Consider the following 27,847-nt stretch of genomic DNA (forward strand, 5'->3'; position numbering starts at 1 on the left):
GGCCGTAGCCAAAGGTGGGGGCTGAGGTGGGGCCGTAGGAGCTGAGCTGGGGGAAGGCAGGCAGAGGGTAGGGCAGGCTGCGGGGTTTGGCTCCCACATAGACCCCAGGGGGGCAGCTGAGCGGCTGGAAGGTGGGTGCAGGGAGCTCGGAGAAACTGGGGGGTGCTGCTGGCTGTTGGGGGGCAGCAGCCAGAGCCCCATGGCTGCGAGGAGCCCCTGCAGGGGGCAGAGGCAGCAGCAGGGGCTCAGCCCCCCCCGCAGCCCCCCTACCTTTCTCCTGCTTCTCGGGGCGGGGGGCCAGTGGGGCGGCCTGGGCGCGGGGCATCGCCCCCAGCAGGGACCCTGCTGGCACCCCACACCTGCAAGAGACGTGGGATGGGGGCTCAGGGAGGTGCCTCGACACCCTTGCCGTGGTGTGGGGGTAACATCCAGGCGTGCCTTACCACGGCTCGGGGTCGCCGTCCCGAAATCCCTTGGCAAAGGGGTTGCTGGCGATCTTCAGCTGGGTGATCTGCGGAGGGGAGCGGGGTCAGGCAGTGCCTGGCAGGGTGCCCCGGTTTCCGTCTGGCTGGTGCTCACCCGGTGGTTCTGGTAGGCTGTCACTGCCATGAACTGGGTCTCGGGGAAGCTGAAGGACTTGAAGTTCTGGTGGGCGAAGCGCTCGCTGTCGCGCCGCGGGTCCACAAACACGACGTGGAAGCGGGGCTGGTAGCGGTGCATGGAGTTGAGGATGATCTGGGGGTGGGAAAGAGGAGGTGGCAGGACCCCCCCGGGCAGGGATGCTCTGTGTCTCCCCCATCACCCAGCCCACAGCCGGGTCCTCACGTGGCCGTTGTCGTCCAGGAGGTTGTTGGTCAGCTTGAGCTTGTCGAAGGACACGATCTGCCGCATCCACTGGGCGCCCTTGGCCGGGGAGTCGGGGTGGAAGTGGACGCGGCCAGGAGCCGCCGGCTCGGCCCGGCCCGCCGCCAGCCAGGAGGAGCTGTGGAAGGCGTATCTGCAGGGCAGGGAGGGGCTCAGCACCCCCAGCTCTGGTCCCCTGCCCCCGCTGCCCCATCCCCACCTGTATCTCTTGTCGTCCAGCGGGATGAAATCCATGAGCAGGACGTAGTCGGCCAACGGATCCAACCCCGAAAGCTTCACCTGAAAGGTGGGGAACATCCTCCTGCGCAGAGAGGGGGGTGGGAAGGGGGTGTCCCCCCCACCTTTGCAGCCCCCCAGGCCACTCCGGTTCCCACCTGCCTGCCTTGGTGACGATCATCTCGGTGCCCAGGCGGTTGAACTCCTCCCAGAGGCTGCCCATCTCCAGCCGTGCCGCGGCGTGGCACACGTGCCGGTTCTTGCCGCTGGCCCCCGGCCCCTCGCCAGCCCACCCGAGGCCAGGGGTGCACGGAGACCCCTCACCCGGGCCCCCCAGGAAGGCTGCAGAGGGTTGAAGGGATGCTGGTCAGGGGGAGCAGACCCCGTGCAGGGCCACCCCATCACACCCTCCTCCATGGAGATGGTGGCAGATCAGGGTCTCCTCTCCCCCACCACGTGGGGTTTTATCCCCATCCCCACCCCAAAATCCCACAGGACCCCACCACTGGGTGCAGGGGTGTTGTCACGGGTGGGTTTTACCTGCCATGGGTGTGGTGGGAGGACAGGAGGTGTCCGTGGCTCCGTTCCCCGGCATGGTGGCAGTGGGACCCTGCCAAAGCCCCCTCCCAGTGCAGCGCCGGCTCTGCAGTGTCCCTGCAGCATGCCGGGGGTTTTATGCCCCAGCTCGGGGATGGAGAGGCGGGGGCTGGAGCCGAGGTGGTCCTTGGGGGCTGGAGCACGGCCCCCTTCCCCAGCCTGCCTTCGCGCCTTGACGCGGTGATGATGGACGGGAGGCGAGCGGTGGCACTGCTGGGACCACCACCAGTCCCCAAACAGGGCTTGGGATGCCCCGGGCTGGGCAGGGACATCTTTCTGGGGGTCTTCTTGTCCCTTCATATCACAGATCTGAGCGGGGGGAGGTGGGGGCTCCCCCAGGCAAAGCCCCTCTCGGAACGCAGCCGTCACCACCTGATATTGAAAGCCACGGTGAGGTGTTGAGGGACTGGCAAAGATCCACTGCTCCAGCAGAGCCTCTGCAGCTCCGGAGGCAGGAACGAGCTGCCCCCTCCTGAAACTCCCCCCAAGGTGGGTCCAGTCTCTGCCCTGGTGCCTGGGAGCCCCTGTGCCCCTTGTGCAGTGACAGCAGGAGATGGATGGGGACAAGCAGGCGCCGCAGGGCTGAGGGCTCTTTGTGGGAGGTGACGGACACCGGGATGGGGCATTCACCAGGAAAAGCAGAGGGGTTACTCCAGAGCCCCCCTGCTCCCCTTCAAACTGCACTGGGGCCATGGACACTGTCTCATAGCTCACCATGGAGTGTATTCTACAGGGATGAGCGATGCTGAGGCTCTGGGAGAGGGTCTGGAGGACCCGGGATGTCCTTGTGGGGATGCTGATGGCTTTTCTGTACCAGTTGGTGTCCCAGTGACGGCAGCACTGGCTTGAACTCCCTCCCTGCTTTGCACAGGGCTGGACATTTTCTCCAGCTGGGCTCAGCCTTCTGTCCAGCCTCGGGTTTGGCACTTGAAGATTGTAACACAGAGGGGACCGCGTGTCCCCGGGCACTGTGGGGCAGCTCCTGCGTTTGGAACCAGGGCCAGGACTGATGTGAAGCAGGGAGGAGCCCCCTCCCCAGTTCCCTGTGTCCCCCACACGTGTCCGTGCCCCGCGGGGCCGGCTCAGCCCCATCCATCTCCTGCTGTCAGCCGGCCTCGGCTGCGGGGCGACGTCCAGCCGGATGAGGAGGTGTGAGAGAGGCAGAGCTGGCAGGAGCACGGAGGGGGCTCAGCCCCAGGCAGGATCGCTCCTGCCAAGGCTCATCCACAGCTCCTGCGTGGAACTGGATGAGCTTTAAGGTCCTTTCCAATCCGAGCTGTTCCAGGATTCTCTCGCTGGTGAAGATGACTGCAGGTGGGTCTCCTGAATCCGTGTTGAAGCACGTGGTACAAAATGGCTTTTCAAAATGAGCTTTTTTGGTCCCAAATGGGCAAACAGCAGCCAGAAAAAAACTTAAAAAAAGATTCACTGTTTTCCTTTCTCACAGGGAATAACTGCCCCAGACAGCAGGGAAGGCTGGACAGAGCTGTGGAGGTTGTGGTGGCCACCAAGATGGAGCAGGAGGCGAGTGTTGGCACACAGTCAGATGACTCCCTGCAATGAGCCTCTGACTCAGCTGGAATGGGGAAGTGAAAGCTGCTGGTGGGGGCAGTGAGGGGAGAAGAGGAACTGGCCCTGTTTCCCAGGGCGCAGTGAGCAGCCGGCACGGTGGGGTCAAGAGGGAAGTGAGAAGGCAGGGAGTGACAACACTCATTTCTGAACCAGAAACACACCACACCTGTCTGTTAGGTAAGAGTGGGCAGCTCTTGAGCAGCAGTTGGCTCTTTATTTATTTTATTTATTAATTCTTAAATTTTTTTCTTGAGTTTTTAAAACCCTGGTTGAGAGAAGAGGAAGAGAATTTTAGCAGGTGAAGTTATACCCTGGAAGTGTCCAAGGCTGCATTGGCCAGAGCTTGGAGCACCCTGGTCTAGTAAAAAGTGTCCATGCCCATAGCAGGGGAGCTGGATGGTCTTTAAGATCCCTTCCAATCCAAACAATTCCAGGTTCCATTTGCTCTAGGGAATGTGTAGTACAAAAGAAAATGGATAATTGCTAAGATAAAGCAATAATTTCCTTTAATATGTCCATTACTTAATGTATTTTCCCCTCCCATGTATAATGGATAAAATCTATATTATACAAATATAATTACGTATAATTAAAAGGTAATATAGAAATAGAGAGGAATTTTAAAAATCTTTCAAACTCGAGTCTCCAACAAACCAGTTTGATTTTGTTTCACTCCTGCTGACACCCCTGTGCACGTGAGCGGCTTCGCTCCGTCTCTGTGAGCATCCATTCCAATGTGCCGTGGGGATCCCAGCCCTAAAACCCCAGGATGGATCCCAAGGCCTCTGGGGAAGGCTCATTCTGGTTTCAGGTGCTTCAGAGACCCTTTGGCAACTGCTCATGTGGGGAAGGTGTAAAAGTTAAAATCTTCCAGCCACGTTAGAGAGTGGAACAGGAAAAACTTCCTGGTTCTGGAGAGACCGATGGGGCTTGGGGACTTCAGCTCAAGGACCTGTGAGTATCTTCACTCAAGCTGCCATTAACTAAAAGGTGGAACTTCAAGTGGTTCTGGGACAATTTCTTGCTGGATGGGAATGGTAAATCCCTCATAAATTGCACTAGGAGGGGGGTGCTTTTCCCTTGAAGCTGCACATGGGTGAACTTGCAATCAGGAATGCTGGTCTCATTTTAATTGACCCAAATTGATTTGAAATCACTTCAACGGTGTCCGTTGTCAATTTGATGCAACAGTAATTAACGTGGAAAATTAAGGCATTATTGTTATGTTATGGATGTTGTTGTATTTGTCATTGTGTTTATTTGTCCCTAAATAAGAACATCTCCCTCCCCCCCACAAAATGGCATTTCTTCCAGGGACAAATGGCAGTGTCCAAGGCCAGGCTGGATGGGGCTTGGAGCAGCCTGGGATAGTGGAAGGTCCTGCCCATGGCAGGGGTGGAACGAGAGCAGCTTTAGATCCCTTCCAACCCAACCCATTCCAGGATTCCATAATTCTGTGTGCACCCGGCTCCTTCAATGCCTCCAAACCTCCTGGTGTTGTCTCTCACCATCTCCTCTCCAGTGTGTCTCTTTCCACCCAGGCAAGGCTGATTTTCCACCCCAGCTGCAGTTTTCTGATTATTCCTGCTTCCAGGCTTCAGGACTTGAGTCATCTCAGCCCAGGACTCATCCTCTCTCCTTGCAGGCTCTGAATGAGTCACTACAGGGTCCCCTGATGGAGACAACAATGTGTCTGGGGGCTTTGACTCATCTGATCTATTTGAAACATTTTTTATGGAAAAATGGCATGGATTTCTCCACTTGCTGCCTGGTGGTGAAGGGTGGCGGGGTGACACAGTCACGTGGGAGATGTGGGATTTATTCAGAGCAGGCACACTCCGGGCACAGGAGTCAGTTTGAGCCTCAAGGGCTTAAATTCAGACTACAATCATCACCAGGAAGTGTAAAAATAATTTGCAGCAGGAGAGTTCCTGAAGGGTTTTCCCTTTATCCCAGTTTGCAGTTGGAACACTTCTCCAAATCCTGGGCTGTCTCCCAGCTCCTGGATCTTGATTTCCTGCATCAATTCTTTTTAATTCCATGCGATGCCTATAGATCAGTTACATATTCCAAGAGATAAATTTGTAGAGATACAATTACGTATTTCTAAGAAAAAAATGCTTTATATATATTAAGAAATTATATATAAACATTTTCTTTATATATTAAAATCATGTATTGAAGTTATTTCATATAAATTTAATAATATGTAAAATAATAAAAATTATATATGTTATATATATATATAGAAGTAGGAAATTAATCCTCAAGTTTCCATTTAACTTTTTGAAACAGATTGAATTTATTTAACTAATTGTGTTTATTTGTCAGTGCAGTCCCCTCTCAAGGAGCTGCTTCCAAAGTAACCAGTTCCCAAACCATTCCAGGGTTCTGTGTGGGTCTCCCTGGGACACGGCACATCCTCTTCTGGGCTACCTCGAGCATGTTGATCCATCTAATTCTACCTGAGATGTCACAGGACATGAAAACCTGCTCCAGCTGCACCTGGGAGGAAAGGGGAGCCACAATCTTCCTCCAGGTATGTTTGTGTTGGGTACAGGGAAGAAATCTGGGAGGGTGGTGGCACAGGGTGCCCGGAGCAGCTGTGGCTGCCCTGGATCCCTGGCAGTGCCCAAGGCCAGGGGGCCAGGCTGATCCTGGTGAATCCCAGTACAGCCTGCTGGAAGGTCCTCTGCTGCCCTGCACAGGGATCTTGTGGAATTTCAGTAGGAAAGCAGGTGCCACAGTGGAGATCCTCACCCCAGAGGACAGGGATGAGTATCCCACACCGAGCACAGACCAGGCACCAGCCTCCCAGCAGGGATGAAATCCAATTCCTGCTTTTTCACTGAATTCATTTCCATTCTGTGTCTTGTACCCTCCCACCAAGCAAAGGTTTGCTGAGGAAGAAGAAGCGAGGCTGAACTGGGATTAATCAAAACATTGCAGTCGGTTCTCTGACAGGGGCAGATTCCCAGATCCAGGCAGGTGGAGGCTGCCCCGGGGAGGGCTCAGCCCCCAGACCGCTCGATTTTCATTATCTGTGACATCTCCAGCACCGTCCCGGCGTCCCCTTGCCTCCGGCATCTCCTCGTGGGTGATGAAAAGCAGCTCTAAATCCTCATTAGAGCGCCAGGAGAGCAGACACAGGGCTTCAGGGACATCTGAAACGGGATGTCAGGTTCTGGGGATGACTCAGCCCTTCAGCCAAGCTTTATCCAATAATGATGATTTTTAAGTTTGGATCTATTTGTCAGGAGCCTGTGGTGCCTACCCTGGTTTTACTCTCTGGTGTAATTCTGTCAAGCCATGATTAATGGTATCCAGGAGGAAAATCAATGTTTGTTTATTCTATCTGTCGCAGAGTGGGATTTTAGGAGCTGTTGATCTCTCCCTGGTGAGCAGCAAGACGCAGCCTGAATTTATCTTTTTATCTCTAAATGAAGAATCACAGCTGGAGCACAGTGAGGTGAGACAAAGCCCAGCTCTTATTCCTAAGGCTTTCACCGACACAAGCTCTGCCTGGGACACGGGGAGCAGGTATTTATTGTATTTATTGTATTTATTCCTCAAGTGCTCAGCCTGGGCTGGGAGCACTCAGAAAAGAGGGAAAAATTTCATTTTTCCAGCAGGTACTGGGAAGATCGTGGACCTCCATGCACGACTGGTTGGAGGAGCGCTAAGAGGAAGCCCTGCAATTTCCCGACGCTCTGTCCTGGTGCGGTATTTCCCTCTTTAGCTCCCCAAAAATCCCCGGTTCCCGCGGCGCGCGGTACGGCCCTGAGGGCAGTGCGCATGCGCAGTCCCGCCGTGCCGGGGGCGGCGCGGGGCGCTCCCCGTTGTGTGCCGGTGCTGCCGCCGTGTGGGCGCGCCCGGCACTGCAGGCGCCGCTCCCCGGGAGCGCCCGGGCCTGAGGGGAGCCGGGAGCTCTGGATCGCCGGGAATATGGTTCTGGGATCCAGTTTGGTTCGGGAGGGAGCGCAAAGCGCGTCTCAACTCTTGCTTTCTGGTTCTGCAGCAAAGAACACGTCTGAAGCGGGCTCCTCGGCCTCATGGACATTGCCAGTGCTTTCCATAGCGCTGCCCGGGCTTGTCTGGGAATGGGAACAGGAATGGGAACGGGAACGGCTGGTGGGAGCTCTGGCAGAGCCCCTGGAGACCAGGTAAAATCAGAAACGGGATTGTTCTGGCTGCTGTGGGCTGCGCGTTTCTTTTCAAGATGTTCCTCTGATGATCTGTGTCACAGGAGCTTCTTAGAGCTGGAGTCATTTCCTAGCAGAGAACTTGACTTGGAAGCTACATTCCAAACTCTTGTCCACATTTATTTTATCTCCCACATGGAGCTGCCTAGAGAAGCAGAGGTGGGGTGTTCCTAACAAAAGAACATCCAAATTCATCGCTGGTAGAGGGCTTAAAATTAAAGTGTGAGTGGAGGTGCCTTTAGGACACTGCAAGTTTGTTAGTGTATTAATGGAATTTAAATGAATTATCCAAATCCTGACAAGTTTGTATGAACTCCAAAGTCCCTGCAAGTGTTTTACAGCCAGGGAGGGAGACAGGAGTATGGAGTGTCTCCCCAAAAACTGGCTGCTGCTTTGTTTGACCAGGCCTAGGAATGATTGTGTATTCCCTGGGGCTGTGCTGATGGAGAAGGGTTTGTTTGTGTGCCCTGGGTTTATTCCGTGCATCTCCAGAATAATGGAAACTGATTTCATTGAAGTGCCAGAGGTGCCCAGTGCTTTCCCCAGCCAGAGCTCGGGGCCAGCCCTGTGGGAAGGGGTTTCATGCCCATTTTCCCAATCCCTCGAGGCAGCAGCACTGGAGCACCCGAGCCAAGCAGGCCCAAGGTGCCCAGTGCTGGCAGGAGGCAAATCCAGGGACTGGGCAGTGGGAGTTTGCTCCTGGAATCCCAGCCCTGGAGCTGTGCTCCAGAGAGCCCAGGAGATGCTGCCTCGCTCAAACCTCGTTTGAAGCTCAGCTTCCTCCCTGAGCCCTTGGAATTATTGTTGCTTCCATTGCTGCTCTCTCCCAGTAATATTACTATTGTAAATTCCCACTCCAAGTCTTGCACAGCCCTTTGCTCCCACAGGTGGTGCTTTAGGAAAGCCCCTCCAGCCTGGGAAGGTGCTTTTGGCTCCGGACACATTCCCAGAGCCCAGGAGCAGCAGGACCTGTGCTGTGCCCAGCAGGTGAGGCAGAGCTGCCTTTCCTTCCTTTCCTGCTGCACTTTGGCTTTTTGAGGGGTCTCAGGGAAAAGTTCTTTGTCACTCCAGGGCAGAATTAGCCCTGCTCCCACTAAAAGCAGGAGGAATCATTTTATCCCTGTTTTTGGATACAGGTTTTGTGTTTTCTCTCTGTTGCTGACACCGTGTGGTGAAGCAGCAGCTCCCAACCTTGTCAGTGCTGCTCCCTGGAATAGTTTTTATTGTTACACCATGAATTCCCTGCTGGAATCCAGGCACTGCCCCCAGATCCATGTGCAGTTTAAGTTCTTACACCCTGACCAGGACAATTTCCTGTTTCCAGGCATGGAAAATGGGGGAAAACTCAGACTGGAGTGGAGCCAGGACCCAGAGTGGGGGAGTGAGGCAGCGTGCTCTGCCAGGCTGGGGTTGGCACAGGGGCTGTGCCCTGTTGGATGACACCCGTGTGGAACAGATCCCTCTCTTCCTTTGTCCAAAGTCCAATGGCAAAGGATTCAGGAACTCACAAGTGGGGTCTGGAATGAAAATGGTTCTGTTAAATTTAGGCAAAGAATGCAACAAGAAAAAATGAGCATCATTTTTATGTATAAAAATAGTAGGGAATAAAGAGCTGACAAGGGGCACTTTTATTTGGTGTCAACTCCCATTTTTTATGAATAGAACCCCACAGTGAGCAATGAGAACAGAAGTAGGAAAGCCAGGGGCCTTTGACTTCCAGAGTGGACCTGATTTCCATTTTCTCCTCTCTTTCAGGACAGGAAAAACCACTTAACTCATCCCACCTTTGCCCAGCTTTGGTGTTTGAGCAGCCAAACCCAACGGGCTCCAGCTGCACTGGAGGGCCCCTGGTCCTGCCCAGGGTGTGAGGTGAGTCCCCAGCTGTGCCCAGAGTGTCACAAACCCAGAGGGATCTGCCCTGGGCTCAGGCTGTCCTTGCCCTGGTCCCTGCAGCCCCCAGCACCTGAGACAGAGAGAGCCCTGTCCCAAGGGCCTGGGGCTCCTTGTCAGGAATGTGGGGCAGCCCCGGGGCAGGGGGAGCTGAGAGCTGGGGCAGTGTCTGGGGCTGCTCCAGGGCAGCTCAGTGTTTGCCCTGGGGCTGGCCCCCCACGCTGAGGTGCAGCAGGAGCAGGGCACAGATGCTGCATTTTGTGCACCCTGGGAGTTTCTGTCTCCCTGGGGATTTCCTGCTGGGATGGGGCAGCGCAGGGAGCAGAATCAAACCTGCAGCTCCCGTGGCCATTGCTGGCCTTGGTCTCCCTGTGCTGCCATCAGACTGTGGGAATTTGCTGTGTCACTGCCACTGCCACCCCCTGGGGGCTGTGTCCTCCTGCAGCCCTTCCCAGCCCCAGCCCGAGCTCCAGTGGTGCCTCTGCTGTGCTGGGAGTGTTTGCTGGGAATGGGCCTCACCCCTGGAGTATCCTTTTGTTCCAGAGCAGACTCCAGAGCTTTTGGGCTCCTCAGCTTCAGGCTTTGATTGCAGAAGTCCCTGGAAGGAAGAATGACAGTGGGGTTTGTCCAAGTGGTGCTTTCAGACCCCTCCTGGCAGTCTGGCTTTGTGTTGGAGGCTGTTGTGCATTTGCCCTGCAGGGAGTGAATGTCCCCTTCCCCATTCAGCCCAGCAGCTCCCAAAGGCTCTTACAGGAATATTTATCCTTTACTTCCCTCTGTGATAACCTCCAGCTGCTGTGAGCCATTCCTTGATTTCTGCTGGAGAAAACCTCATGGCAGAGGAGTTTGCAGGGGAGCCCAGAGCTGTGTTTGGAGCAGAGAGCTGAGAGCTGCATCTGCCTGTGCTGCCCCAGCCTGGCACCATCCTCAGGAACAGCCTGGGCAGATGGGATTGGATGGAGCAAAATCCCTTCATGGGTGAGGTTTTCTCCTGTGCAAACCAGGCAGGGGGCAGGCAGTGAACTTTGGAAATCAGCTCATTTCCCCAGAAAGCATCACTCCCCTCAGCATGAGTGACAGGACCTGTGCCCACTGCTCAGGATTCACCCGGCTAAAATCAAGGGCAAAGGTTGGTTTGGGTCTGAGAACTTGAAATAGCTTTGAAACAAAAGAAATCACCCTTTTCTTCTTGCTCTCTTCCTTTCAGATGCTGGAATTGCCTCCTGGATGTGCACTGAGCTCTCGCTGCAGGGAACTGCCAGGCCTTGGTGGTTGTGAGTTCATGTTCTTCTCACTGGGGAATTGGAAATAATTATTAATTGCAGAAATGTTTTCTGAAACCTTTCCTCTTTGCTGGTAGGTCTTCTCTTTCTGCCTTGGAATTTACAGCTGTTCCCTGCTGTCATTTGCCCTCCTGAATTCCTGACTGGAGCAGCTCCTAACTGGGGAAACCTGGGATAACTCAGAGGGGACAGAGGTGACATTTTTAGCTGGAAGCCTGGGGCAGTTGAGAGGGGACACAAGAACTGTTTTTGTAGGAAAATGTGAGGGGATGTCAAGGGGAGCAAGGTGGCATTTTGAGGGAAAAGCTGAGGTGATGTTTAGGGGAGAGAATGCAAATTTCTGGAGTAGAAAAGAGTTTATCAATATTTTACTGGAAGGAAAATTTGGGGATAAAAGTCAATGTAATCTGTAGGGGACAGAATGAACATATTGGAGTAAAATTGAGGGACTCATTTTTAAGTAAGAAAAATTTTGGAGACAAAAGTTGACAAAATCCCAAGAGTAGAGAATGAACACTTTGAGGGAAAAATGAGGTGATGAGTACTGAGCATGTGGGGAAAATCTGGGGGCTACAGCTGAGATGTCTCTAGAGGAGAGCATGAACAAACTGAGGTAATGTGAGGGAATCAGTTGTGGGCAGATGGGGAAACTTTGAAAGGCAAAAATAATATTAAGTAATCTGTAGGGCAGAGAAAGAACATTTTGAGGTAAAAATGTCATCATCAGTAGTAGACAGATGGAAAATTAGGGGGTAAATCATGAGAGAAGCTACATGGTAGAAAATATAGTGATGGGAAAATGAGGGAATCAGTAGTGGACAGGTAGAGGAAAAATGAAATAATCTAAAGGTTGAGAAGAAATATTTTAAGGTAAATGAGGTAATGAATTGGGGACAGGTAAGGAAAATTTTGGGAGTAAAACTGGAGTAAATCTCAAGGGGGAGACATAAACTGAGGCAGTCGCTGGGGGTAGGCAAAAAAAATTTGGGGGTAAAACTTGGGAAGATTTGTAGGGCAGAGAATAAACACATTGAGGTAGAAAAGAGGTGATCAGGAGTGGACCAGCTAGGGAGAATTTGGGGGGCAAACCCTGAGCTAATATGTAAGAAGAAATGTTTTTGAGGAAAACTGATGTGATGTGTAGGGGATAGAATTTGGGGATAAGACAGACCTAACTTGTGTGGTTTTGGTTTTAAAACCTAGGTAGTATACAGGGGATAAAAGAGGCTTTTTGATAATAAAATCTGAGGTAATCTGTGGGTGAAAGAATTAATATTTTGAGGTAAAAAGGAGGTAATCAGTACTGGGCAGGTAGGGAAAATTGAGGGGGTAAAATGTGAGCTTATCTTTTGGGAAGAGCAGGAACATCCTGAGGTAAACTTGCTGTGGACAGGTGGGTAAATTTGAGGGGTAAAACTTGAGGGAATCTCCATGGTAGAAAAAGAATATATTGAGGTAAAAATGAGATACTCAGAGGTGGAGAGGTGGGGAAAGTTTCAGGGGTAAAATGTGAGGTGATCTGTAGCAGAGAGGATGCACTTGATGGGGTAAACTGAGATAATCAGTTATGGACAGGTAGGGGAATTACTGGGGGGTAAAAACTGAAAGCATCTGGAGGGTAAAGAATGAAAATACTGATGTGGAAATGGGGTAATAGGGAGTGGACAGGTAGGGAAAATTTTTAGGGTAAATCTTGTGGTCATCTTGAGAGTAGAGAAAGAATGCTTTCTTGTAAAAAGTGAGGAAATCAGAAGGGGACAGGGAACATTTGTGGGGAAATGTGAAATATTCCCCAGGGAAGAGAATGATCATCATGAGGTAAACTGAGGTAATCACTTGTGGACAGGTAATGAAAATTTTTGGTGTAGAAATTGATATTTTCTCCAGGATAGAGAAATACTGTTTTGAGGTAAAAACGAGATAACTAGTAGTAGACATGTAGGGAAGACCTTGGGGGTAAAACTTGAAATGAGCTGTGGAAGTGTGTTTGAGAAAATATCTGATATAATTTGTGGGGGACAGCATGAACATTTAGTGGATGAGACAGACAAAACCTGTGTGGCTTTTGGTTTTTATAATAGGTAATATATAGAGAACAAAATGCTGGTTAGTGGGAGTTAGATAATTCCATCCATTTGGCTGCTGAAATTTCCCAGCCCAGGGCTTTGGCTGCCAGGGCAGCACCAAGATTGTTCCCTGTGTGGTGCCCAGATCTGGGGTTCAGCTTTGCCGTTTAGATGAATGAGAGCTGTAGCCCTGAATTCCTGCTGGAATAACCTCCCAGTGCCTCATGCAGCACGGATATTCCCACACAGCACTGCCTATTGAATATTTAACAGCAGCGGTGCCAGGAGCCAGCAGAGGTTCCAGGGAGCTCAGCGGGATCAGGACAAGGCCAGGCTGATATTCCACAGCATTTGCTGTTTTTAACCCTTTGCTGTTCACCCAGCCCCAGCCCTGTCCCAGGGCACTGGACAGAGCTCCCTGGGATCCAGGGGCCTCCCCGCCCTGCGCGGCTCCAGCGGATGTTTGGGAGCAGCAGAGGGCGGTGCCGGGCGCTCCCGGCCGTGCTGGGGCAGCCCCTGTGCCCGGGCAGGACATCTCTCCCTGCAGAGCTGAGCTCCTTCCAGAGCCTCGGGAGCGCCTCTGGGAGCTCTTTTCCCTGAGGAAAGGGATGCACAGCCCTGCCCCCAGGGCACCTGCAGTGGGACCCACCTGTGGGAGCTTCCCATCCGTTCTGCAGCTCCAGCTGGCTCCCTGGAAAACTCCAAACTTCATCCAAACAAAACTTCACCTAACGCCAACCTTGCATTTTAAGGCATCTCGAGGGCACTGCTCGGGATGGAATTTCTGTGAGGGAAATTCCTTGGCTTTAAGGCCGCTGATGGAGGCTGTCCCCAGGCTGGAAGGGAAGGGACTGGGGTGGCTGGGACATACCTGGTGGCCGTGTGGCAGCTCCAGGGGGCGGGCACCGGGAATTGCTGTCGGAGCTCCTCTGCAGCCCCCACGTGCCGGCGCTCCCGGCCCTGCCAGCCGTTCCTCGGGTGGTTTTGGGATGTCAGCGGGCTCTGCCCGGGCTGCAGCATCTCCGGGGCCCGTTCAGAGCAGCCCCTGGCCGAGAGCCGCGGGCAGCCCTGGATCCGTGTCCATCCCGGCGCTGCCCGGGCATCCCGGCGCCCGTCCCGGGACGCGCCTGGCACGCTGCCCGCCGCGGGCAGAGCCTGGGGCACAGCTCCTCCCGGTGCCACCGAGGAGAGAGGGGCCGGGCCCCGCCCGGGGCTCCTCCTCCCGCCCCGCGTTCCCGCTGGGACACACCGAGGGAGCACCGGGACCGTTCCTGGCAGGGAGCAGGAGTCCCCAGGGCTCCGAGCAGCCCCGGGCTCAGCCCCAGCGGGACTCCGGGCTGGGAGCGCTCACCTGCAGGAAACGCCCCTCTGCCGGCGGGACAGCGCTGGCACTGCACGGGAACACGGCTGGTCTGGCTCCTTCCTGCCTGGAAAGGGACACGGCACAAGCACCTTTACCGCCATCAGGGAAATGCTGCAAAGGGCAGGAAAGCAGGATTGTGGGAAGAGTTTTGTGCTGTCACTTCAGATACCAACCAGTTCTGCCCTAGAGCCATTCCAGAGGCTGCTGCTTAAAGCAACATTAGCAGAAAATTTGTTAATTTGTATAGGAATTTCCTTGCTGGTAGCAGCCATTCCCATCCCAGGCAGGACCTTCCTGGTGACGCTGAGAGCAGGGTGCTGAGAAGGCCAGGATTCCGAGTTTAATGCCCACGTGGGCCAGTCATTTATCATCACTTGATGATCCTCGCGGCTCTTTCCAACGCAGGGCATCCTGTGCTCTGGAAATAAAGAATAAACAGTTTCCACTGGCTTTTCAAACCAAGAGGGTTTTGCATTGGAGAGTGTGAGTCGCAGGGAAAGTGGGGAGAGGAGGGAGAACACCAGACCTCACCTGGCAGCTGTCGGATGAAGCGAGCCCCAGCGCAGGGGCTGCGGCGGCCTTGGGGGCGCCGGGGCTGAGGGGGCTCCGCCAGGGGGCGCCCCGCGGGCGGCGCTGAGGGAGCGGCGGGAACGGAGCGGGGCCGGGAACGGAGCGGGGCCCGGGAACGGAGCGGGGCCCGGGAACGGAGCGGGGCCGGGAACGGAGCGGGGCCCGGGAACGGAGCGGGGCCCGGGAACGGAGCGGGGGCCCGGGAACGGAGCGGGGCCCGGGAACGGAGCGGGGGCCCGGGAACGGAGCGGGGCCCGGGAACGGAGCGGGGGCCCGGGAACGGAGCGGGGGCCCGGGAACGGAGCGGGGGCCCGGGGAACGGAGCGGGGCCCGGGGAACGGAGCGGGGACCCCGGAACGGAGCGGGGACCCCGGAACGGAGCGGGGACCCCGGAACGGAGCGGTCGGAACCCGCGCCCCGCCCGCTTCCAGCCGCCATCCAGCGCCTGCCCCGGGAGAGCGCCGCGCTCCTGCCGGGCCCGGCATCAGCACAGCCCGGCTCCCCGGGGCCGCAGCGGGACCCGCCCGCAGCCCCGCGCTCCAAGCGGGAGCGGCAGCGCCGGGCTCGGTCCGCGCCCGTCCCGGAGCGGCTCCTCCCGCTCGCGGTGACCCCGATCCCGGTCCCAGCCCCAATCCCGCCGCGCTTCGGCGGCCCCGCGACCCGCAGCCCGCCCGGCGAGGGAGAAGCGGCTCAGCCCGGGATCCCCCGCAGACACCGGCGGGACCCGGACCCGCATCCCCAGGCCCGGGTCCCGTTCCCGGTCCCACCGCAGCGCCTCGAGCTCCGCGCAGCGCCGGGAGCAGCCCCCGGTCCGGGGCTCCGCACAGCGCCCCGAGCGACGGCCCCGCCGGTCCCGGGATGAGCATCCAGCGCAGAAAGCGGCGCGGGCGCGGATCCGCCGGGATTTACGGGCGCGGGCGGGGCGGGGCCGGCTCAGGTGTGAGGGGCGGGGCCGGCTCAGGTGTGAGGGGCGGGGCCGGCTCAGGTGTGAGGGGCGGGGCCGGCTCAGGTGTGAGGGGCGGGGCCGGCTCAGGTGTGAGGGGCGGGGCCGGCTCAGGTGTGAGGGGCGGGGCCGGCTCAGGTGTCGGGGCCCAGAGCGCCTGCGCGGGGCGGGGCCAAGGGTATTTAAGCGCGGGGAATCGCCTCAGGAGCCATTTGCCCCTCGGCGCTCGGAGGGGAAAGTTGCGTTCGCGCCCGGTTCCATATTTCTCTATTTATTTCTTTTCCTTTACGCTTTTTTTTTCCTCTTTTCCTCTTATACCTTTCCTCTCTCCCTCCCTTCCTCCCCTCCCCCACCCCCTACACCCTCCCCCCCCCCTACCCCCCCCCCTCCCTCTCCCCCCTAGCCCTCCCCTCCCTCCCCCCTGGGCCGGTGCCCCCGACCCTTCCCATCCCCGCACCCACCCCAGCCCTGCCCTGCCCCTGTACCCTCCCGCTCCTTCCTCCACGCTCCCTTCCCCCCCACCCCGGCTCCCACCTGCCTCCTCACCCTGCTCCTCTTGCCCCGGTTCCTCCCCACCTGCCCCGAATCTTCACCCTGCTTCCTTCACCCTTCTTTCCCCTCTGCCTTCCCCTATTCCTCCTCTTTCCTCTTCACCTTCACCCCCCACCTGTCCTCCATCCTCGTCCTCCATCCCCCGCCCGTCCTGCCCCCGTCCCTCCCTGCTCCCCTGCCCACCCCGACCCCCCGACCTGCCCTCCGTCCTTGACCCACCCGACCCTCCCTCTGTCCCCCTATTCCCGTCCTCTGTCCCCTCTGGTTCATTGCCTGCAGCCGCGGGGCTCGGGGCGCCGGAGAATAAAGCCCGGAGGGCCGGAGCCCGGCGCCCCCGCCGTCCCTGGAGCCCCCACACGGGGCCGGGCCCGCTCGGCGGGTCCCCCCACACCGGTCCAACACAGCGCCCGACAGCGCCGGGGCTCCGGCTGTCCCGACATCACACTGGGGGTCCCCGGGGAGGGGGGATCGGGGGGCGGGGGTGGGGGGGTCAGGCAGGGCCCCCTCCTGAGGAGGGGGCCCGGGGGGGAGGGGGGTGGGTTAGGGGGGGCGGGGAGGGAGGGAGGGCCCCCTCCGGAGGAGGGGGTCCCTGGGAGGGGCTGGGGGGGCCCCCTCCGGAGGGGGGGGGTCCGGGGCAGGGGGCGGGGCGGAGGGGCACTCCCCCCTGCAGGCCCCGCCCCCTGCTCCGGAGACCCTCCCCCGGACGGGGCTGCCCCGGCCCCTCCCCGGGACCCCCTGCTCCGGACCGGGGCCCGGGAGGGAGGGGGGGCGGGCGGGGTGGGGGGGAAGCAGAGGGGGTCACGTCACTCTGCGGCGTGAGCGCACATAGAGACCGCCGGACAGACAAACGGCCCCTCCCGTCCTGCCCCCCCTCCCTCCCCGGGCCCCGGTCCGGAGCAGGGGGTCCCGGGGAGGGGCCGGGGCAGCCCCGTCCGGGGGAGGGGGTCCCGAGCGGGGGGCGGGGCCTGCAGGGGGGAGTGCCCCCTCCGCCCCGCCCCCCTGCCCCGGACCCCCCCCCTCCGGAGGGGGCCCCCCCAGCCCCCTCCCAGGGACCCCCTCCTCCGGAGGGGGCCCTCCCTCCCTCCCTAACCCACCCCTCCTAACCCACCCCCCTCCCCCCCCGGGCCCCCTCCTCAGGAGGGGGCCCTGCCTGACCCCCCCACCCCCGCCCCCCGATCCCCCCTCCCCGGGGACCCCCAGTGTGATGTCGGGACAGCCGGAGCCCCGGCGCTGTCGGGCGCTGTGTTGGACCGGTGTGGGGGGACCCGCCGAGCGGGCCCGGCCCCGTGTGGGGGCTCCAGGGACGGCGGGGGCGCCGGGCTCCGGCCCTCCGGGCTTTATTCTCCGGCGCCCCGAGCCCCGCGGCTGCGGGCAATGAACCAGAGGGGACAGAGGACGGGGAGACAGGAGAGAGGGAGGAGGGGTAGGAAGAGGGGATCGGGGTGCGGATGAAAGCGGGAGGAAAGGAAAGGAAAGGAAAGGAAAGGAAAGGAAAGGAAAGGAAAGGAAAGGAAAGGAAAGGAAAGGAAAGGAAAGGAAAGGAAAGGAAAGGAAAGGAAAGGAAAGGAAAGGAAAGGAAAGGAAAGGAAAAAGAAACGTGGACACAGGAGGGAGAGAGGGGGAATAGAAGGAATTAACGGGGTAGGGACAGGAGAGGACGGAGTGGGGGGGGTTTGGGGGACAGAGGGAAGAGGGGGAAAGAGAGAAAAAGCAGGGGAGCACGGGGAGGAGGAAGGAGGGGTAGAGGGGGACAGGAGGGGAGGCCGAATGTCCCGCGCCGCTCCTGGGGAGCGCGGACACGGAGCCGCCGCCCGCACCGAGCTCGCAGTGAGCAAATGGCGGCGGAGGCGATTTCCGGGCTTTAAATCACCTCGGCCCCGCCCCGCGCAGCCGCGCTGGGGCCCCGCGCACCTGAGCCGAGTTTGCCCCGCGCACCTGAGCCGGGCCCGGCCCCGCCCCGAGCCCCGCCCCTCGGAGCCCCTGCCCCGCCTCTGGATCCGCCCCTGGCTCCGCCCCCCGGAGCTCTGGCCCCGCCCCCGGAGCAGTCCCGGGCCCCGCCCCATGGCGTCCGGCCCCGCCCCATGCTCCGCCCCTCTGACCTGGGCCGGGCCCGCCCCTCACAGCCGAACCCGGGCATTGCCGAACCCGGGCCGAGCCGAACCCGGGCATTGCCGAACCCGGGCATTGCCGAACCCGGGCATTGCCGAACCCGGGCATTGCCGAACCCGGGCCGAGCCGAACCCGGGCCGAGCCGAACCCGGGCATTGCCGAACCGCGGCCGGGGCCGGGCCGAGCCGGGGCCGTTCCCGGCGCTGGCACCGGGGTTTCGTGTCCGGGTCCCGCCCGTGTCCGCTCGGTCCCGGGGCCGGAGGAGCCGCTCCGGGCCGGGCGCTGGGGCCGAGCCCGGCGCTGCCGCTCCCGCTCCGGCCGCGGCCCCGCCGGGATCCGGAACGCTCCAAGCCCCGCCCGTCCCGCGGCGCCGCAGGAATCCGTTCGGAATTTTCCTGTCCAGCGCAGTCAGATGAGTCTCACAGAGATGCCCCAGAAATAAAGACAATAGGGTGAAGGCAGGGTGGGAGGGGCGGGCAGTGTTCTGCTTTAAATTAAAACACGTCGGGAAAAATCCATCTGTGGAGCAGCTCATTTCCTCTCCCGGGCTGGCTTCTGTGGGAGCGGCTGCGATCCCAGCTGTTCGCATGGGACATCCAGCCCGTGGGACTCCAGTGAAATGCCAGGTGCCGAGCACGAGAGAACATAATGGGGAATCTCTCTGGATCAGGCAGTGTCCCAAAGGTCTGGCAGCACCCAGCACTCCTGGCTGGAATTTGGGGATCCCAGCACAGCCCTTCTACAGTGTCCCCATGGAGCTGACACTTCCCAGCACTGCTGGCTGGAATTTGGGGATCCCAGCACAGCCCTTCTACAGTGTCCCCATGGAGCTGACACTTCCCAGCACTCCTGGCTGGAATTTGGGGATCCCAGCACAGCCCCTCCGTAGTGTCCCTGTGAACCTGGCACTGCCCACCATCCCTGGCCAGGCTTGGGGCTCCAGCACATCCCGCTGCTTCCTCAAGCCCCTTTAACCAGGATCCTTTTTTGGGGTGGGAGCACCCAAACCCAGCAGAATTGGCTTTAACCAATTCTGGGGGATCTCCCCTCTCCCCTCCTCACCAATTCCTGCTGCCAAAACCCAGCCTGAGGCTCAGCTCCCCATCCCCTCAATCTCTCCAAGGAATTGCACTTGGATTTCCCGATCCAGCAGGGCAGCAATGCTGTTCTCCTCACTGTGGATCTTCATTGCAGTAATTGCTTAAGGAATAATTAAAATAAATTCAAAGGATGAAGAGACAATAAAGAAGAACTGCCAGCTCCAGCCAAGGGGTGCTCAAGCCCCTTCTCAATGATCCACTTTAATTAACCAATGCAAATGAACCAATTAAGATCACATCAACACATTATTCTTTTTAATAAAGTTCTAGAGAAAAACTGCAGGATAGGAAAGAACCTTTTTAACCCCAAAACTCTTCTAGGAGATGCACAGGGCAGGGCTGCACTGCACCCCCAAACCAAGAAGATTTGAGAGAAAAGACAAACCCAGACTGAGATTCCTGGGAGATTGGTGCAGCTTCTGCCAGCCAGAACAATCCTTGGTCTGAACACACACCTGGGAATCCCAGGAACCTGGGACATCATCAATGTCCTCAGGAGCCTTTTTATTAAAAGCAGATTTCCACAGAGAATTAACAGAATACAGAAAACGAAATGCAAAGGAACAGCTCCCCCAGCCCAGCAGGCTGCAGCATCCAAAAGAAAATGAACAGAAAGATGAGGGATTGGGACCATCACCAATCCCAAATCCCGGGTGTGGAATCCCACTCTGCCTTTGTTTATCAGGCACTGCTTCTCTTAGTGCCAAACCCTTCAGCTTTGCTCCCAATCCACCGAGTTCCAGCTGTGGCCACCAAGGTTCTGCTGCACCGTGTCCACGGTGGGATCCAGGGAAGGAACCACGCAGGGTTTGTTCCTCTGGGAATGCTGCTGAGGAAGCACAGGGGCCTCACCTGTGCCCGCAGCCCGAGGGAGACTCTTCCATCTCTCCCAACAGCTGCGGCCGAGCTCGGCGTGTCCCGACGCTTCCCGCCACAGCTTCCTGGGGAAGTGTCCCTAAGGTGCCACCAGGAAAGGAGCCTCTCACACACACAGTCTTGGGACCAGGGGAAGAAAAGGAGTTTTCAGTCTTTAGCATCTCCCACTCCGTCGGCGTTGATAGCAAACATGGCCTCAGCCTCGGGCAGGCACGGAGAGTCGTAGATTTTACAGATCCTGGTCTCGCCTCGGCCTTTCCGCAGGTACAGCCTGACAGGGAGAGGGAAGGAAACAGGCCAGGATGGACAGGCTACTCCCAGAAAATCATCCTACTCCAGAAAGGAGCAAACAGAGCTGTAGGAACTGCCCGGGACGTTCATTTCCCTGCGGACTGAGGGCCCAGAGTGGTGCTGAGCTGAAGCACAGGCTGGGCCTGCCATGGACAGACTGGAAACCCCAGAAGTAAAAACTACTCAGCCAATTCCATAAAACATTCCCAGCCCAGGCTCCTGGGATATGACCATCTCTTGTCTCACCTGGTGGTGGAAGCATGAGCAATGATATTGCCTCCGATGGGCTTTTTGGGATCTGCAGCAAACATGGCAGCTCCGTCCACCTGTGCCACCACCTGGTTCGTGATGACCACGGCCACGCCGAACTGCAGGAGAAACAACCCAAACCCAGTTATTTCCCACAATCAGAACAGAAAAGCAGGGAAAAGGACACAGGGGCACTCCTGGTGTCCATAAGTGTGGGATCCAGCCTCTCCAAACCAACGGGAGCAGAGGTGGAGACAAAGCCCTTGGGACCAAATCGCTGGGGTTTGTAAGAAAACCAGTAAGTTTTACTTTGGCAATACTATTGGGTTTCCACAGCCAGGATTTGGTAGTGGGGGGGCACAGAGGTGGCTTCTGTGAGAAGCTGCTGGAAGCTTCCACCATGTCTGGCAGAGCCAATTCCAGGTTGGCTCCCAGAGGGACATGCTCCTGGTCAAGGCTGGGCCAATCAGAAATGGTGGTAATTACCCCACTGTGATAATTGTTATCACCAGTGTGATAACAGATTTAAGAAGAAATCAAAACAAAACTTGTGGTGCAGCTTCAATTCCAGCTAGGGAAGAGCAGGAGTGAGCATATGAGGAGAACAAGATGCAGACACCAAGGGCAGTGAAGAAGGAGGGGGAGGAGGCACTCCAGGTGCCAGAGCTGAGATTCCTCTGCAGGGCATGGTGAGGACCATGATCCTCCCTGCAGCCCGTGGGGATCCACAGGGGATAGAGATCCACCTGCAGCCTGCAGAGGAGCCCCATGCTGGAGCAGGTGGATGCCTGGAGGAGGCTGTGATCCAGTGGGAGAGCCAGTGGAAAGGGGCCCTGCTTCCAGACTGGAGCAGCCTGTCCAGCTGCTTGTGGGATGGAGCCACATCAGAGAAGCTCCTAGAGAACTGTCTCCTATGGAAGGGACCCCATGGTGCAGCAGGGGAAGGACTTTGCTCCCTCAGCAGTGGGAGAAGCCTTGGGTGGATGAACTGACCAAACCCCCATTCCCATCTCACTGTGCCACTGGCACAGGAGTTAGAGCTGGGAAGGAGGGAGTGTGGGGGTAAGGTGTTTTTTAAAGAGCTTATTTTACTTCTCATTATCCTGCTCTGATTTTGCTAGCAATGAAGTCACTTCAAATCTCTAAGTTGAGCCTGTTTTTCCCTCACTGGTAACTGATGAGTGTTTTCTCCCAGTCCTTACCTCAACTCACAAACCCTTCATTACAATTTCTCTCCTCTGTCCAGTTGTAGAGGAGCGTGAGCGAGCAGATTTCATGGGTGCCTGGTGTTTGGCCAGCATCAAGCCATGACATAAAGCCCAGTGGGAGCTCACCTCGTCCGCCAGGCGCAGCAGCATCCGCAGGAACCTGGCCAGGTGCATCTGCCTGGCAGAGAGCTCCCCCCTTCCCGAGTAATCCGTGCGGTACAGGGCCGTGGCGCTGTCCACGATCAGCAGCGCGTACCTGGCAAGGGACAGGCAGCCTCTAAGTCTCACTTCCAACCCCAAGCTGCCTGCACAGCTCTCCTGGCAGCTTGGAAATCATCAGCGCTGTTTCTAGCCACACTTGTAAACTGAGCTTCCAACTTGCTCCTCAGGCTGGCACTGAGGAACCATGAATTCCCAGTGTTTGTGCAGCCACAGCAGCTGGAGCCAGTTGCTGGCACCCAGAATTCCAGCAGCAAGACGTGCTGCTGACAGCTGACTGCCCATGGAGCAAACTGGCTCCCTGGAGAAGCCAAAGGCTGATCCCACGTGGGAACAAAATCCATGAAGTCAGTGTAATTACCGTGACTCAGCCATCATGGCCGAGGCCTGGTACAGCAGCTGGGTCTGGTGGTCGGTGTTAAAGCCCCGAGCGTAGGCCACGTTGTCCAGGACATCACTGCCAGACAGGCCATACCTGCAAAACCAGGGAAAACAAAGGGATGAACCTTGAGTGACAACTTCATCCATAGCAGTTAGCCAGGAGCTTTGCCAAAAGACTGGAAGAAAAACCCACATCCCCAGAGATGGAAAAAATGCAGCCTGTGGTGATGAAAAGAGAAAGGAATATTGGAACCATTTGAAATGGATAAGAGGAAATGGCCTCACGTGATACCAGGGGAGGTTTAGGCTGGATATTGGGAAGTCTCTTAGAGGAAAGGCTGTCCAAGCCTGGCACAGGCTGCCCAGGACAGTGGTGGAGGCTCCATGCCTCGAGGGATCTAAAGCCGTGTGGATGTGGCACTTGGGGACATGGGACAGTGGTGGCCTTGGCAGCACCAGGGGAACAGCTGGGCATGGGGGTCTCCCAGGGCTCCTCCAGCCTGAACAATTCCCTGATTCCAAGGACACTGTGTATATGGCCAGCACAGACACACCTGTGCCTGCTGCAAACATCATTTCACTTCCTGTCCTTCGCTTGGCTGCCAAGTATTCCCTGGTGATAAGGAACATGGGAGCAGTCCTAGAGGCAGGAGAAGCCAGCAGGATTAGGTCAAATTCCCTTCAGAAAGAGCAAACAGGATCCAGCCAGTCCTGTCCCCAGCTGCTTGGGAAGCTCCCAGTCCCTTCCAGCAGCACAAGACAGGGAAATCACCTGTACCAAGGGACAATGACTTGAGAGCTCTGGGGAGACAGCAGCAGGGACAGGAGAGGAATAGCAACACCAGAGCTTCCCAAATGGAACACCTGCCAAATCAACCCCCAGGACCTGTGGAAAACATTTTCCAGCTGAGCTGTGAGTCCCTCTATTCCTGCCTCCCAGCCACAGACCTTTCAGCCACGGCCAGGAGCCGCTCAGGACGGAAGGTCCCCTCCGTGTCGATGTACATGGCTTTGCCCTCGCCGCCGCCGCGGTCTATGGGGAGCTAAAGGAGAAGGAAAGGGATGAACAGGCAACAAAGCATCCATAAATACGGCAGGTATTGCCACGTGCCCTCACCGAGCTCATACGACAAATAACATCCCAAGCTGTTGGGATTAAAGCCCCATTTAGCTGGGAAAAGTGGAAGATCCCTGGTCCCCATCGCTGCTGACACCTTCCTTTAGTAGTACCTGTCACCCTGGAGTGCCAGGATGAGGGGGAATGGCCTCCCACTAACACAGGGCATGGATAAATGAGATACTGGGAAGAAATTCTTCCCTGGGAGGGTGCTGAGACCCTGGCACAGGTTGCCCAGAGAAGTGTGGCTGCCCCATGATCCCTGGAAGTGTGCAAGGCAAGGCTGGATGGGGCTTGGAGCAAGCAGGGATAGAGGAAGGTGTCTCTGCCCACAGAACTGGAGGGGCTTTAAGGTCCCTTCCCACCAAAACCATTCCAGCATTCCATGACACTACACAAGATGACATGTGCTTTCTCACCTTTGAGCTGGGAAGTTTAGGGAGTCAACTGAATGATCAAATTAAGTCCAAGCCTCTAATATTTTAGGGAATAGAAACCTCTAGACAGCAATAAACACTTGGAAAGTAAAAGGAAGTGCCCAAATTAGCAAATATCCCAAGGCTGCGGGGCCTGAATATTGGAGTGTAAGGAGGTGAGCCCCCCACCTGACAGGTGACGGCCAGGGTGTGACACAGCTGCGTCTTCCCAGTACGGAATTCCCCGAATAATTCTGTTATGGACCCTGTTTCTATTCCTCCTGAAGGGAAAAGAACCATAATTAATTATTATTAATAAAAATAAAAATCAAAAGGTCACATGCAGATCTAGCTCACATATAAAATATTACATTTACAGAGACTCAGTAAACACTCAATTTGGCTGAAGGTTACAAAACTAAGAAGGAAAATTGTATGTCATCATGAGGTTTGTTCATGCTGTGGTTAAAAAGCTCATGGGTGATTTATCAGCTGAATTTACTTGTTTTCACTTTTAGATTACCAGAGGAATGGGGAGATGGTGATGCCTGGTTTTGTTTTCCCTAAACACATCACAGACTTAAACAAACCAGAAACATCCAAAAATGGACAGCTCTGGGTCTTGCCTCATGACTAAAAGGACTAAAAGCTATTTCTGCAGCTTCTAAAATAAAAGCAATTATTCAAGAGCAGTCCTAGAGGCTTTTTTATCCAGCCAGGACTTGCCTTACATGATTCTGTACAAGGATCCCACTCGTGGGAAAACCCCACCCCAATAACTGAGGTTAAGCAGGAAAGAGAAATAATGGAATGCTGACCTTGGAGCAGCTTATCCAGCTCCTTGGAGCCAGTGGTGATCTGGATGATCTCCGACCGCCGCTGGTGGAATTCTGTGGCCGTGGTGAAGCCCATGGGAACCAGTTTGGCAGCCTCAGCCTGAGGAAAAGCCAAGGGAGCAGTGCCAGGGGAGTAATGCCACTCGTTAATCCCCCAGTAATTAATATTTCCTGCCTTGTGGAGAGGTGCCTGTATCATTCCAAGCACATTTCACAGACCTTGCACCTGTTGGTACCTCTGAACAGAACAGAAATTCTGCTCCAAGAAAAAGCTCCAACATCACTTTTTGTGGTTTTTTTATGGAAACATCCTCCCCTTGTCCTCCCCTGTTCAGTTCAGTCCTGTCCTGGTGCGTTTTGCCTTTTCCCATCACAAGTCATGTCACACCTCTAATCACCCTTGCTGCCCTTTGGACACCTTCCAAACTCACCACAACACTTTCAGCCAGCAGAAATAAACCTGTGGAATATCTTGGGTCAAAGTTCCAGGACTTCCTTACCAAGATTTTGTCAGCTTTGGCTTCGCTGATGCCTTTAATGTTCAGCAGCTCCTTCTTTGGTGCATAAGCCACGGCCTCCACTGTGTGAAATCCAGCTTCTTCCAGCTTCTTCACATCGTTGGCATTTATGCCACATTGCTGGGAGAGAGGCACAGAGGGAGAGAGGAAAGATGACACCTGCTGGTGTTTTTGGGTATTTCTGAGTTTTTTGTTTGTTTGTTTTTGTTTTTGTTTTTAACAGAATACAAGTAAGAATTTAGCAACAGAGTTTTCAGTGTCACCTTGCTTTTAAAGAAGAAGGTTGAGGTTGGATATTAGTAAGGAATTCTTCCCTGGCGAGGTGGTGAGGCCCTGGTAGAGAGGCTGGAAATGCTCAGGGGGCTGGGAGCAAGCTGGGATAGTGAAAGGGGATGGAATGGGATGAGCTTTTAAGGTTCCTTGCAACCCAAACCACCACAGGATTCCATTCTAGGAAAAAGAGCAGTGAGTGCATCTATGGAAAACTTCCTTCAGGGGTAACTCCTCACCTACCTCCAACCTGGATATGAGCTGTGGCCCAAAGCTCTCCTCCTCTGCTGAGGTGTCTGCACTGGCCTCGAGCTGCATCTGCATGGCCATGGCAGCGAGGGCCCAGCACAGCCCTGGAAGGAACCAGACATTTCAGTGCTCCCTTTTAGCAACAAGTTATGTGGTCACACACACCAGAATCATGGAGTTCTTAAAGCTGGAAAAGCCCTCTGAACTGGCCCCTGATGTTGGGGCTGGGCTGTGCCCCAGAGCTTGCCCCTGGGGCTGCCACAGACACCTCGGGAAGGGCTGGAAGACCCTGCAGAGGATCTGCACCACGCCTGGGATTGCTGAGCAGGATGGCAGGAGCTGCCATGGGAAACTGAAGGACACAAGGGGATGCACACTCCTGGGATATAACACACAACTTGGATATAATAATGACAGGACAAGTGGGAATGGATTCAAACTGACAGAGGGGAAGTTTACATTGGACACTGGGAGGAAATTCTTCCCTGTGAGTGTGCTGAGGCTTTGGCACAGAGAAGCCGTGGCTGTGCCTGGATCCCTGGAAGTGACCGAGGCCAGGGCTTGGAGCAAGCTGGGATAGTGGGAGGTGTCCCTGCCCCTGGCAGGGGGTGGAATGGAATGGCCATTCCGGCATTCCCCGATCCCGGCTTTCCCGGGGGCCCGCCCAGCAGGTACCAGCACCGGCACGGCGGTGCGGAGCTCCCCGCGCTGCCCACGCCGTGTCCCCTCCTGAAGGGCTCGGCTCCAGCCCTTCGCTTCGCCCGCTCGCGGCTCCCCACAGCTGACGGCCTTCCCACCGCTCCGCCAACCGCGCCCTCAGCCTCCCGCGCCCGCTGCCGCCCCGGGGAGCCCCGAGAGGCCCGTCCCGCCCGCCTCAGCCCATCCCACCCCGTGCCCGGTGCCGGTGCCGTGCCCGCTCCCGCTCCCGCTCCCGTCCCTCACCGCGGCCCCGCTCCGGCCGTTCGGGCGCTCCCGCCGCCGCCTCACGTGACCGCTCCGCGCAGGCGCCGCCCCGCCCCCGGCGGCGCCTTAAAGGGGAGCGCGGGAACGGGAATGGGAACGGGAACGGGGAACGGAAACGGGGAACGGGAACGGGGTCACGGGCAGCAGCCCCGGGGCACCGCGGCCTTCCTTTCTCACCCCCTTTCCTTCCTCTCTCTTCCTTGTCTTCCTTTTTGTTTCCTTTTCCCGTTTTTCTTTCCCTTCTCTCTCTCCCCTTTTTGCCCTTCTTTTCTCTTTCCCCCCTTTCCTTTTCTCTTCCCCCGCCTGCTTTCCCTTTTCTTTCCCCCCTATTTTCCTTTTTTCTCTTCTCCTTTTGCTTCTCTCTCCTTGCCGTTATCTTCTCTTATTTTCCTTCTCTTATTTCCTCTCTTTTCTTTTCCCTCTTGAAGCACAAGCCCGTGCCCCATCAGTCCAGCGGCCCCTGCAATTCCTGAGCAGTGACAATTCCTCAGAAGCCAAGAACGAGCAGCTGCAGGTGGAGACACATCTGGAGCAGAGGCTGCAATTCCGCACTGGAAGCTCCAGCCCTTGGCTCTGATGGAATCCCTTTGCCTTGAGGCCTTGCAGAGTGGAGCTGCTGATTCCTGGCACATGGAAGTGAATAGTTCCATGATTTTTTAAAGCTGGATAATGGAATAATTTCTGCCCGAGCTCCTCTTCCTACTACAAATGTGTGGCTTTACCTGCTGCTTTGATTCAATGTTTAGAGCAATGTAATAAACTCCACAAAAACTCACTCGAGTCTTTAGTTATTGATGGTTCAGTGTGCAAATCCACTGAAAGAAAAGAAAACCAGCCAAAAAAGACCAAAAAAAGAGAGGTGCCACAGCACTCTGCAAGTTAGTGATGCACAGAGAAGGGCCTGGGGAAATTCCCAGTTCCAGGTAC

General features: G+C 56.5%; 3 protein-coding genes and 1 long non-coding RNA gene across 15 annotated transcripts; 1 reads left to right on the top strand and 3 right to left on the bottom strand.

Moving 5' to 3' along the window:
• Position 1: 1 nt before the first annotated feature.
• Positions 2 to 1,675, bottom strand: TBX10 (T-box transcription factor 10). Its single transcript, XM_064422692.1, has 5 exons — positions 1,621 to 1,675; positions 1,239 to 1,443; positions 826 to 1,165; positions 580 to 735; positions 2 to 511 (listed from the first exon to the last, which is right to left on the bottom strand). The coding sequence occupies exons 1-5, from the start codon at positions 1,673 to 1,675 to the stop codon at positions 440 to 442; spliced, it is 828 nt and encodes a 275-aa protein (XP_064278762.1). The 3' UTR covers positions 2 to 439.
• Positions 1,076 to 27,695, top strand: LOC135303601 (uncharacterized). 10 transcript variants are annotated; one of them, XM_064425605.1, is made up of 11 exons: positions 1,078 to 2,991; positions 3,125 to 3,426; positions 4,061 to 4,203; positions 5,586 to 5,788; positions 6,614 to 6,789; positions 6,882 to 6,967; positions 7,268 to 7,412; positions 8,339 to 8,438; positions 9,207 to 9,320; positions 10,549 to 10,615; positions 27,349 to 27,695. In XM_064425605.1, exons 3-11 carry the CDS (start codon positions 4,173 to 4,175, stop codon positions 27,495 to 27,497), a joined length of 1,071 nt encoding a protein of 356 aa, XP_064281675.1. In that variant the 5' UTR covers positions 1,078 to 2,991; positions 3,125 to 3,426; positions 4,061 to 4,172; the 3' UTR covers positions 27,498 to 27,695. The 10 variants fall into 10 exon arrangements, with proteins under 10 accessions (XP_064281680.1, XP_064281682.1, XP_064281675.1 ...); XM_064425602.1 differs by having other exon boundaries at positions 1,080 to 2,991; positions 6,879 to 6,967; XM_064425604.1 differs by having other exon boundaries at positions 1,080 to 2,166; positions 6,879 to 6,967.
• Positions 8,438 to 14,363, bottom strand: LOC135303605 (uncharacterized). Of its 3 annotated transcripts, XR_010365063.1 has the most exons (4): positions 14,227 to 14,363; positions 13,562 to 14,117; positions 13,340 to 13,474; positions 9,144 to 10,635 (listed from the first exon to the last, which is right to left on the bottom strand). It is a non-coding gene; the product is annotated as an uncharacterized LOC135303605 (long non-coding RNA). The 3 variants fall into 3 exon arrangements; XR_010365062.1 differs by lacking the exon at positions 14,227 to 14,363 and adding an exon at positions 8,438 to 8,968 and having other exon boundaries at positions 9,861 to 10,635; positions 13,340 to 13,629; XR_010365061.1 differs by having other exon boundaries at positions 9,133 to 10,635; positions 13,562 to 14,307.
• On the bottom strand, positions 19,488 to 26,968 carry RAD51 (RAD51 recombinase). The gene is made up of 10 exons (XM_064425613.1): positions 26,900 to 26,968; positions 25,952 to 26,061; positions 25,421 to 25,558; positions 24,903 to 25,020; positions 24,274 to 24,365; positions 23,500 to 23,594; positions 22,532 to 22,645; positions 22,078 to 22,207; positions 20,741 to 20,862; positions 19,488 to 20,474 (listed from the first exon to the last, which is right to left on the bottom strand). Exons 2-10 carry the CDS (start codon positions 26,036 to 26,038, stop codon positions 20,351 to 20,353), a joined length of 1,020 nt encoding a protein of 339 aa, XP_064281683.1. The 5' UTR covers positions 26,039 to 26,061; positions 26,900 to 26,968; the 3' UTR covers positions 19,488 to 20,350.
• Positions 27,696 to 27,847: the final 152 nt, after the last annotated feature.

This window comes from Passer domesticus, chromosome 6 (assembly GCF_036417665.1).
Source record: "Passer domesticus isolate bPasDom1 chromosome 6, bPasDom1.hap1, whole genome shotgun sequence".
Lineage (NCBI taxonomy): Eukaryota > Metazoa > Chordata > Aves > Passeriformes > Passeridae > Passer > Passer domesticus.

Bases quoted from the DNA above. Each gene is read 5' to 3' on its own strand.
- TBX10 (XM_064422692.1), bottom strand. From the start codon at position 1,675: ATGCCGGGGAACGGAGCCACGGACACCTCCTGTCCTCCCACCACACCC. The intron at 1,166-1,238 runs GTGGGAACCGGA...CTCTCTGCGCAG, and splicing joins ATCGTCACCAAGGCAGGCAG to GAGGATGTTCCCCACCTTTC. The intron at 736-825 runs GTGAGGACCCGG...TCCCACCCCCAG, and splicing joins TCCTGGACGACAACGGCCAC to ATCATCCTCAACTCCATGCA.
- LOC135303601 (XM_064425603.1), top strand. From the start codon at position 4,173: ATGGGGCTTGGGGACTTCAGCTCAAGGACCT. The intron at 4,204-5,585 runs GTGAGTATCTTC...TTGTCAGTGCAG, and splicing joins GGACTTCAGCTCAAGGACCT to TCCCCTCTCAAGGAGCTGCT. The intron at 6,968-7,267 runs GTGCGGTATTTC...CTGGTTCTGCAG, and splicing joins TTTCCCGACGCTCTGTCCTG to CAAAGAACACGTCTGAAGCG.
- RAD51 (XM_064425613.1), bottom strand. From the start codon at position 26,038: ATGGCCATGCAGATGCAGCTCGAGGCCAGTGCAGACACCTCAGCAGAG. The intron at 25,021-25,420 runs GTAAGGAAGTCC...GCTTTTCCTCAG, and splicing joins CCAAAGCTGACAAAATCTTG to GCTGAGGCTGCCAAACTGGT. The intron at 20,475-20,740 runs GTGAGACAAGAG...TCTCCCTGTCAG, and splicing joins GCTCATGCTTCCACCACCAG to GCTGTACCTGCGGAAAGGCC.